The sequence below is a fragment of the Odocoileus virginianus genome, chromosome 9 (genome assembly GCF_023699985.2).
Source record: "Odocoileus virginianus isolate 20LAN1187 ecotype Illinois chromosome 9, Ovbor_1.2, whole genome shotgun sequence".
Lineage (NCBI taxonomy): Eukaryota > Metazoa > Chordata > Mammalia > Artiodactyla > Cervidae > Odocoileus > Odocoileus virginianus.
The window spans coordinates 34861361-34872586 of NC_069682.1; the positions used below are offsets into that span (position 1 = coordinate 34861361).

Consider the following 11226-nt stretch of genomic DNA (forward strand, 5'->3'; position numbering starts at 1 on the left):
TGTGTCCCTGCACACCCATGCCACAGGTTCAAGTTAGGACTTTACGCTGACGGGTGCTGGGAAACTGCAGCTCAGAATCAAAAGTCCTGACCTCAGGGAAGAACATTGTTCTCAGTGTCCCCATCTCCAGAGCCATCCAAGCAGCTTAGCTGTAACCAGTAAGCAAAATATGTGTGCATAAGTTTTACTTTTCACACCAGGATGTCACATTTAGCAGTTTGTTTTCTGTGTGGCTCTAATGGAGCCAGAAATGATTTTTTTTAAATAGTTAATTAGCTTTAAAAATAAAACTGCTAACAAAATTTAATTTTCTTATTGCTTTTTCCTGCTAGAAACATCCAAGAATTTCTATACCTTAAAAACATATTTAGGGATTTCCCTGGGTGATCCAGTGATTAAGACTCCACACTTCCAGTGCAGGGGGCCCGGGTTTGATCCCTTGTTGGGGAACTAAGATCCCACATGCTGCACACAGCCAAATACTTTTAAAAAAATAATTTAAAAAAATTTTAAAACATATTTAATAAACAAAATATTAACCTAGTTTCATGCTGTAGACAAGTCTAGGTATTATATTAAAGACAGGCGATCTCATTATAAAGAATTCATGGTAAGAATTCATAATATATTCATATATTCATAGAAGTGAATATAGAAGTGAATTCATAAGGTGGAAAAAACCACTTTGGCTTCAATCATCTGACAGAATTATTTTTAGCTTTCAGCAATTTGGATAATTGACTCATCATTGTATTTTGTATGCATCACTGTATTTATCGTATTTTGGTAGTTTTGTTTTTATTTTTATTTAGTTTTTATTTTATTTAGCCTTTCTTTGATGTGCTAAAGACCTGATTTTGAAATTATACAACTATCCAGGTAAAGAATATGCCTAACAAGGTTGCATATACCTTTCTGTTTCTATATTAATTTCACCTATTTCTGGCTAGTCATCACCACACCTCTGGAATTAAACCAAACTCAGTGTGTGTCCCCAGTGTATTACAGATGTGTATAATTTTTACAATGATTTTCTAATCTCACTATCCAATTTTAAATATCAAAACTTCTCTAAGGCGGCAGTGGGAGGGAATAAACTAATGAGAATTATCAAATAAATCAGAGAGCCTAAGGGGCCGGCTACATGATGGACACACAACTCAGAATCAAGTAAAATCAGGAAAACTCAACACAGCCACCCTCCATTGAGGGCTCCCAGGAGTCATGCTTGCCCAGCCAAATCACAACCGACTGTGACTCAAGGACTGTGGCCCAGGTAAAGGCCATCTGGGGGTCTGGGGTATCCAGATGACCCATGGAGCTGCCTTGTGTCCCAACATTCACCTCCATTGCTTTAGGTAACGTGAGCTTTACATGAGTGAAGGCCTCACTCCACGGCGTCCAAGGAAGGTTTCTCTCCAAGACACAGCGTTCTGGAAAGGGTATGGGCCTCCAGGCGAAAAACCCAAGTTCAAGCCCTGCCACCTACAGGCCCTCTGCAAGCCTCAGTTTTCCCTTGAAGAGCTATAGGGATTTTCAGGTGCATTCTTCCAGGATCAAAACCAGAAACAGGGACTTTCCTGGCAGTCCAATGGTTAAGACTCTACACTTCCACTGAAGGGGCCACAGGTTCAATCCCTGGTTAGGAAACTAAGATCCTGCATGCCACACAGCACAGCTAAAAAGAAAGAAAACGAGAAACAGCAGGACTGATGGAATGAATGCTTATAGTCAGATAAACAGGCTCGATATACAATGCTGAATAACCTGTTCACGTCCAGGGCTGAGAATATGGAATACAAACACAGAGCAATTTGAAGAAAACTCTCCAGCTACCCTAGACCAGAGATCCTCAAACCTGGCTGTTCACTGAAATTACCAGTGGAGCTCATTAAATATGGAATTCCTGGGGTCCGCTTGAGGTCCAGGGTCAGGTCTACCTCTGAATTTTTTTCATTAATTTATATAATTTTTAAACAGATAAATCTCTTACATGGTCAGAGAATTTTTTAAATGACATCAGAAGATGTTAAGTTAAAATTCTCCCTCTACCTCTGTTCCTCCTCCCTTATCCTCATAGGTAAGCAGTGTTGTTAGGTTTCTGTGTGTGGGCTTGTGTCCTTTTGCAAGCAAAAAATCTCTATGCCTACCCCTGTCTTTTTAAAATAGATAATAATAATACAATATTTTTTGTTTTTTACAATTGCAGAGAATTCCATTGCATGAATGAAACACAATTTCATACCCTGACTCCTATTAACAGGCATTCAGGTTGGTCCCAGGTCTTACTTACTGAGATCATGCTGCAGGGAATATCCTTGTGGAAATGTCCTTTGACACTTGCTCGAGTATCAGAGGGGGCTGCCCAGTGGTGCTAGTGGTAAAGAACCCACTTGTCAAATGCAGGAAACATAAGAAATGCGGGCTCGATCCCTGGGTCAGGAAGATTTCCCAGAGAAGGAAATGGCAACCCACTCCAGTATTCTTGCCTGGAGAATCCCATGGACAGAGGAGCCTCGCGGGCTACATAGGGTCACAGAGAGTTGGACTACACTGAAGTGACTTAGCACACACACACACAGAGTATCCGAGGATAAATTCCCTGAAGCACCCAGCTGAGTCAAAGTGCACACTCATTTATAACCTGGAAAGATGTTGACAAATCGCTGAGCATCTTTTTTTTTGAACAGCTTTTAGGGTGATTTTAAAGCATTATTCATTCTATCAAAAGGGAGCACATTGCCCAGGATCAGGACTTCTGAAACTTCAATGTTTAACTTAAACACTGAATCACCTGGGGGGTTCTGTTAAAGTGCAGTCAGATCCAGGAGCTCTGGGGGTGGGCCCAAGAGTCTTCTTTTTTAACAAGCTCCTGGGTGATAGGAAACTGCTGGTCCATGGATCGCACTTTGAGTAGCCAGACCCTAGAGGACACAGGTTGAAACAATGTCCAGGTGTCAGCTGTGATACAATGAAGACACTTAGACTTTGCATGTTCAAGAGCTGAATTCCAATCCTGGTGCAGCAGTCACCAGTTGAGTGACCTTTCCCCTAAATCAATACACTGCCTGAACCCCAGTCTCCTCATCTGTGAAATGGGTGCAGTACACTCTATAACAGGATGAGCCTGTGAGCATTAATAAACATCCATCATGGGGTGGCAAAGAGTTGGCCTCGACTTAGCGACTGAACAACAATCTCAAAAACACTATGCAAAGCCTAAGGAGCCAGACACATAGAAGAATATGTCTAGAAGATTCCAATTTATGAAATTCTAGAACAGGCCATAGTAGTCTAGTGACAGAAATCAGAACCCTGGGTGCCTCGTTTGAGGGGACTGGGGAGGGGGAACCAAAGACAGAAGGGCAAAAGGCAAAAGGCCAAAGACAAAGGGCAGAAGGGAACTTTCTTGGGTAGAGGAAATATCTTGTTTTAGTAGTTAAATGGGTACCTATGTTTCTCAAACTCATTACACTATGCTCTTGAATGTGTGCATTTTATTGCATGTAATTAAATCTGGATATTAAGATAGGTTAAAAAAGTAAATTACACCATTTCATTTGAACTGTGACACGGCATCAAAATGGAAGCTAGTCCTAGCTCAGGGAAACGCACCACGTGCTTGCCTCCGCAGAGATGAAGTCATCGGTCGCCCCGGGATCAGAGACTGCCCTCCCAGCCCAGTGGCCGCGCGCTCCCGGCCTGTCACCCTAAAGGCGCCGCTTACTTGCTCCGGAACTCGTCGAGCGCGCGCTGCGCCTCTGCGCCCTGGCGCTCCAGCCGGGTGCGCTCGGCGGCCAGGTCCCGGGCGCGCTGGCGGTTGCCCTCGACGTGGCGGGCCAGGGCATCCTCGGGGCCGGCCAGCTCGTCCAGGCGCTGGAAGGCGTCCAGCTGCCTCCGGAGGACGGCATGGCGCTGCTCGAGCGCCCGGGCCCGCTGGACGTGAGCGGCCACGCGCTCGCCGAGCCCCTGCAGCGCCGCCAGGTTCGGCGCGGCCGCCCGGCTCTCCGCCAGGCGGTCCGGCTCTGCGGCGCGCTGCGCCTCCTCGGCGCGCTCGTACTGCTCCTTGCGGGTCTGGAAGACGTAGCTGCGCCTGAACATGGCTCCTCTGCGGGCGGGCGCACCGGCCGGCTCCCCGAGGCACCTCGCCGAGCCAGCAGTCCGCTAAATAAACATCGGAGGCCCCGGGTGCGCAGCTGGGACGTTCCAGAGCGTGTCAGCTGTCTCTCCACGCGGCGCCCAGCCTCGGGGAGAACAAAAGAGCCGCGGGCCCCGCTTTTGTGCGCCGGCTTAGCGGCCCATACAGCTCTGGGGGTTGGAAGGTTACCCAGCGCCGTGAGGGTTTTGTTCCCGGATTGTTGAGCCCGTTGCTTTTGAGTAAATGGAGTGTCAGGAGCACAAAAGAAGCATGCCTTTCTTCTGACTTGTTTCCACTGTGGAATTGCGAAGGAAGCCCAAGGGGGCTTGTTAACCTTGGTCTAGCTGGAGAGCCCAAGGACCCCAGGCTTTGTCTCTTCTCTCTCTCTCGGTCAAGCTTTCAATTCTAGAGCTTTTTAACAATACCTTTTTCTTTGCTGATTACTTAAGCATCTATTTTTCGTAATTACACTATGGCATTAAACACCCCTCTTTATATTCGTGGTTCTTAACCTTGGATGCAGTATCAAATGGCACTTCTCAATAAATTGTGAGGTGTGTTGAAAGTTCTTACTGATACTTGTACATGTTTGTAAGGACCCTCTTCTTTACACAGTAACTCAGAAAACCTTGCACAGTTATTGTTACTATTAATATTATCCTGAGGCTCATGGATTCTGAGAGCCTTTCTGGAGTAGGAGATGCAAGCCAAGCTCCATCAGGACATTGGCATAATAGATTCTTGCAACCAAAGAAAAACTTCTTACAGCCTAAAGATTTGATAAATTGGCCAACTCTAAATTAGATATATAAAGGAATTTGTGTCACTATGTTTCATTTTAATTTATATTCTGGAAATAATAAAGCTAGGCTTTGCTAAATTTAAAAGTGAATTGTGGGTGTTGAAAGAAATGAATAGCATTTGATGAGACCATTCCTAGATAGAAATATTTTGTCCTATCTTCAATTTTAAAAATCATTATCAAAAGCCTGTTTTCATAAAAAGATTAGCAGTACCATAAAATTAACAACTCTGTTGATTGCACATAGTATACTACAAATTAAAGTCATAGTTAACAAAGATGAAGAAAATTACACAGATCTTTGTTGGGTTTCTCGGAATTTATGTTTTCTCCAAAAAGACTAAGACATGGATTCAGTCTGGGATGTATCTATGTAAGGACCAAAGTTGTGCTGGTAGTGTAGTTATTCTATTTTCTTGTGTTAAGTCATTTAAAAATAGATTTTATGATCAAATCAAGGAGAACCAATGCTTATTAATATTTTATATAGTATGGCACACATATACCATGCTGATGCCATAGCAAATTGGTTTCAAGCTTCCTAGAGAGTGAAACCAACATAGAACGAGAATGATTTATAAAAAAAAAATCATTCCTTCCCTTTGACATCATGTGTCAGTCAGGTATTTCAACAAAACACAGTGGCCCCCCCAAGCTAAGTAGCAGACGAAAAGTCATTTTTTGTCCAATATTTAGTTTGCAGGTCAGCTGCAGGGCTTTTGTGCAAGCTTCAGGTCTTCTGATCCACCCGGGCAGCTGTGCTCCCAATGGAACTGCTCTTCCTGGAACTCGCAGTGACAGAAGGACGGGAACGAGCCCGTCCAGACCACTCCAAGCCTTTGTTGGCTTTGGGTCCACCACCATCCTTTATTGAAACCAAAGCACAGGGGGACTTTCCTGATGGTCTAGTGGCCAAGCTTTGCACTCCCAATGCAGGGGGCCCAGGTTTGATCCCTGGTCAGATTGAAGGCAGGAGAAGAAAGGGACAACAGAGGATGAGATGGTTGGATGACATCACCAACTTGATGGACATGAGTTTGAGCAAGCTCCAGGAGTTGGTGATGGACAGGGAAGCCTGGCATGCTACAGTCCATGGGGTTGCAAAGAGTTGGACACGACTGAGCGGCTGAACTGAACTGAACAGGAAACTAGATCCCGTGTGCCACTGTTGTAGCCACACATTCCAGGAAACAAACTAACTGAGAAGGACAATGCAGATAGTAGAGTGCAGTTTATACACTGGCGGACCCAAGGCAGAGTCTCCTCTTAGAAAGGACCCCGACCAGTTTTTGTGAAAACCTTATATACCCTAAGTGTACCGTGCACAAGCCTACCTCCCCAAATTCCCTGACAATCAAAGTTAACCCGTGATTCATATGCCTTAAGCCTAGGTAGTTAGCAGTGGACAATTATCAACAGGCCTGTGGTCATACCCCATTAAGCATAATAGAATGTATGATTCTATTCGGTTACACAGATAATTAGGGTATTCTTTTAGCGATGGAGAGCTCTGGGGCTCTTCCTTCTGGGGGCCTGGTTTTCCAGTTGGTATGTCGTTTCCATAGATATTGGGCATATAGCTCAAAGTCCACAGTCCGACACAAGATGGAGTCCTGCTTTCAAGATAGAGCCTGTTCTGTTTCCTCCTTCACCACAACTAAGGGTTCACATGCCGCAAGAAAGACCTGGTGCAAGTCAAACAAACACATAAAAATAAATGAAAGGTCTCCTGGTGGCTCAGTGTTAAAGAATCTGCCTGTCAAGGCAGTGGACACTGGTTTGATCCCTGGCCCGGGAAGATCCCACATGTCTCGGAGCATCCAAGCCCATGTCCCATGACTACTGAGCCTGTGCTCTAGAGCCCGGAAGCCACAGCTACTGAGGCCACGCGCTGCAACTACTGAAGCCCACATGCCCTAAAGCCCGTGCTCCACAGCAATGAGAAGCCCTCAAAGAAGAGCGGCCCCTGCTCATCACAACTGGAGAAAGCCCTCACAGCAACAAAGACCCAGCACAGCCAAAAATCAATAAATAAATGAATATTAAACAAAGCAAAGTACCCAGCCACAGTCAAGAGCCAAGGAAGAGACATGGCCCACCCAAGACCATGTCAAGGGTGTGGTGTGTAACTCTATCACAGTGGAATGAAGCGTTGGGACCAGCCACCCAGTCTGTCACCCATGGAGAGCCCTTTGGGAAAAATACAAACTTCCAGAAACATAACAACAGAAAAAATATTATTTCTGTTTAACCCAGTGGAACAAACACTTAGAATATATCTACTCACAAAGCATCATCTGGAAGAGTTAAATATTGGACAACGTCAAGTCCTTACCCTGAAGGGGCAGGAGACAAATTCCAACTTAACAAATGAAGATACAAGGAAATCTGGGATAAGTTCAAAAACAGAGACGGTAACAAAGTGCTGTGGTCACATCAGGGCAGCAGCAGTGAGCAGAGGGTGGGCAGGTAGGCAACTTAGAATTCCAGATGAAATAGCATAAATGAGGTGTGCGCCCTGAGTTCCCTGAACTTGTAGCTAAACCGTGGCAGGTGTGGCAAGAGGAGTCCCACAAAGGAAAGTTCAAAGGCTCCGCATGAGTGACCATGGAACATGGGCATTACCTCTACTCCTTTCACCAAGCCCCACCAAAAATGGCAGCAAGGAATCTTCTGAGATTAAAATTTCACAAAAATAAGGAAGAAAAGATGACAGTGGACAAGTTCCATCAACAGATTTTCAGAAGGCTGACCAGGGACAGATTCCTGGAGACTGATGTGGCGCTGTGGAGAAAGCTGAAACCCAACTGTCTCGGGGGATGGGAGAAGAAAGCTGGTTCGCACAAGAGGATCTCAGAAAATCTTAGGAGTTATATGTAGCAGATACAGGAGAAGATGGAGGTGAAGCGTAGTGTTGGCCAGTCCAAGCTTGTGCTCCTTGCCACATGACAGGTCAATAACTGGAGAGATGAGTTGTCAGGGCAAGGAACAGAGACTTTATTTGGAAAGCCAGCAGACTGAGGAGATGGTGGACTTGTGTCTCAAAGAACCATCTTCTTTGAGTTAGAATTCAGGTCTCTTTTATACAAAGAAGGGAGTGGCGGTGGCTGGTTGTTGCAGACTTCTTGGTGCAGGAATCCTTTGTTCTAGCAGCTGTACAGGTACGTCTGGTCACAATGTTCCTATAAACCTCCAATAAGACAAGTGTTATTCTCTATTCTGCAACTTTTTATCTCTATACAAATGGAAAAGGGTTACCCCTTTAAAGATCAGAGCTCTGAGAAAGGGCTGTCAAGTATATTCCAGACTATAGGCAGCATGCTTTGACAGAAGGTGCAGACCCCGAAGAACTTAGCACAGGCAACAGGGCACAATGGTTAGAGCTAGAGGAACAGACCCAAGGAGTCAGGTTTGTTCATCTCCGTCACAGTACAGCTGAAACACAAGAGGGCTGCCTGAGAGTCTGCACAGGAGCAGTTAGAATTTCAGATCTCCTCCTCTGTCCTGCACACAGGCAACCAACCAATCTTCATCATGACAGGAGACCTGAAAGTTATTCCAGGTAAAATTGAACAAGAGATGTCTTGAGTTCAAGGTAGCTGGGCATAGCCAAGGGCAGGACAGTGGCCAGATGAAACAGCTGTGGGTGGTAGGAGCTCAGCCAGCAAACCCATCTGGCCCCAGTATGGGCACTGGTAAATGGGAATAGTCACTTACAGAACGAGAGTCACCATGCATCCCAGTTCACCTGAGACCATCCACGTTTACCCCCTTTATCACAGTGTGAGGATAGGTGGCTCCCTCTTTCACTCCCAAGAGTATTGCAGTTTGTCTGAGAAGGACACAGCATCTCATCCCAGCCTCGAGTGCATCAGTTTCAGTTCAGTCACTCAGTTGTGTCCGACTCTTTACAACCCCATGGACTGCAGCATGCCAGTCTTCCCTGTCCATCACCAACTTCCAGAGCCTATTCAAACTCATGTCCTTCACGTCGGTGATGCCATCCAACTATCTCATCCTCTGTCATCCCCCTCTCCTCCTGCCTTCAATCTTTCCCAGCATCAGGGTCTTTTCCAATGTGTCAGTTCTTCGAATCAGGCAGTATTGGAGCTTCAGCTTCAGCATCAGTCCTTCCAATGCCTAAAGCTAATCATATAAAAACATCCAGACAAATCCCAAATGAGAAACATTATTAATAAAAATAGACAGGAACAATATTTTTTAATGTTAATATCATAAAAGATGAAGAGAGACATGGGAAAGTTCCAGGTTAAAGGAGATGTGACATCCAAATGCAGTAGTGACCCTAGACTGGATCCTGTACAAGGAGAGAAGACACTGTAGGATCACCTCTAGATCCACTGGCAAAACTGGAAGATGGGCAATAGACTATAACTGAACCAATACTGAATTTACTGAAGTTCATGACTACTCCACAGTCAAGGAAAATAATGTCTGTATTCTTAGAAAATATCCTCTAAACTATTTGGGGGCAAAATGCATGATGTGTGCAACTTACCCTCAAATGATGGTTTAAAAATTACTTGTATAAATGTACACATAAACATAAATATTGATACATATAGACAGACTTCCATGGAAGTCCAATATCTGAGACTCAGAGCTCCCAATGCAGAGGGCCCAGGTTCCATCCATATCCTGCAACTAAGAGTTGCATGTCCCATATCCTGCAACTAAGAGTTCACACGCCACAACTAAAACTCACACACACCGCAGCTAAGACCCAGCACAGCCTAATTAATTAATCAAATGTATGAAAAAAGAAACGAAGTGGGGCATGATAGTAACAATAGTAATCTGATAACTATTAGTAATAGTAATAGTAATAATAGAACTAATTAGTTACTATTCTTAATAGTAACTAATACTAATAATAGTAACAATGAATCTGGATAAAAGGTATATGGGTGGTGTTTGTACTATTCTTGCAATTTTTCTTAGACAGGTTGAGATGATTTTCAAAACTGTTTGTGAAAACTGTGATCACCTTATACATGAAGCACTTCGCAATGTAGACATCTGAAAAAGATTCCTCTGCTTCACTCTATAGCTGTGTAGCTACGAAAAAACCAAAGAGAGGGAGGGGGACAGAGATGTAGTTTAGTCAACTGTGCAAGAACAATAGGAGAAAATGGTCTGTAACCATTGACCAGTTTTAATCATGTGGAATATGTGATGACATCAGTGAAATGCTTATAACAATCATGAACGGGAGCAGATAAAACAAAAAGCCATGCGTGGTGATTTCAGTCATATAAAATATATATATAATTAGAAATTAATCTATCAGGCTTTATGTTCATCACATCTTTTTATTGCCATTTTAACTTGCTTCAATACATGATATTTTTTAAAAATTTGATTAACATGTTTATCCACTGAACAAATACAAAAACTAGGTAGAGATGGTTTGTCTTTTAGTCAGTTTCATACTCTATAGAGTTTTAAACCTTCCCGTTCAGTTAAGATACATTTGAGTTTGCTCTGGACTTTTTATAAACATAAAGGGTAGAGGGGGGTTCCCTGCTGTCTGATAGTTGTGTGGCCTTGAATGATTCCATTAACCCATTTTCTGAATTGATGGATCTGAGTTAAGGTGTCTCTATGAGCTTCCTGCTTGTTATGGGCTGACTTGTGTCATCTAAAATTCATATGTTGAAGTCCTCACCCTCTGGTTCCTCAGAATGTGACTGTATTTTGGAGATAGGGCCTTTGAAGAGGTAACTCAGGGGAAATGAGGTCACGTGGGTGGGCCCTGATGAAATATGACTTGTGTCCTGATAAGAAGAGGAGATTAGGACACAAACAGGAAAAGTGAAAGTCGCTCAGCCGTGTCTGACTCTTTGTGACCCCATGGACTATACGGTCCATGGAATTCTCCAGGCCAGAATACTGGAGTGGGCAGCCATCCCCTTCTCCAGGGGATCTTCCCAAGCCAGGGATTGAACCCAGGTCTCCCGCATTGCAGGCGGATTCTGTACCAGCTGAGCCACCTGGGAAGCCCGGACAGGAACAGAGGGGGAACACCTCGTGAAGACACAAGGCAAAAAATAGCCATCTACAAGCCAAGGAAAGAGGCCTCAGAAGAAACCACCCTGCTGACACCTTGATGCCAGACTTCTAACCTGCAGAACTGTGAGAAAATGAATTTCTATTGCTGGAGTCCATTCAACAAAACGGATGGACTTTGTTATGGCAGCCCTGACAGTCTAAGAGGCTGCGGGAGCATTCTGATTTTGTATGGTCTCCTTTGATAGTCTGTCCT

At 44.3% G+C, this 11226-nt stretch overlaps 1 protein-coding gene across 1 annotated transcript in view; it reads right to left on the reverse strand.

The window, feature by feature from the left end:
• BFSP1 (beaded filament structural protein 1) overlaps positions 1–4520 on the reverse strand; it is a 35930-nt gene extending 31410 nt beyond the window's left edge. The window contains 1 exon segment of the mRNA XM_020879070.2: positions 3728–4520. Coding sequence (XP_020734729.2) covers positions 3728–4101 — 374 coding nt within the window. The 5' untranslated portion in view covers positions 4102–4520.
• Positions 4521–11226: the final 6706 nt, after the last annotated feature.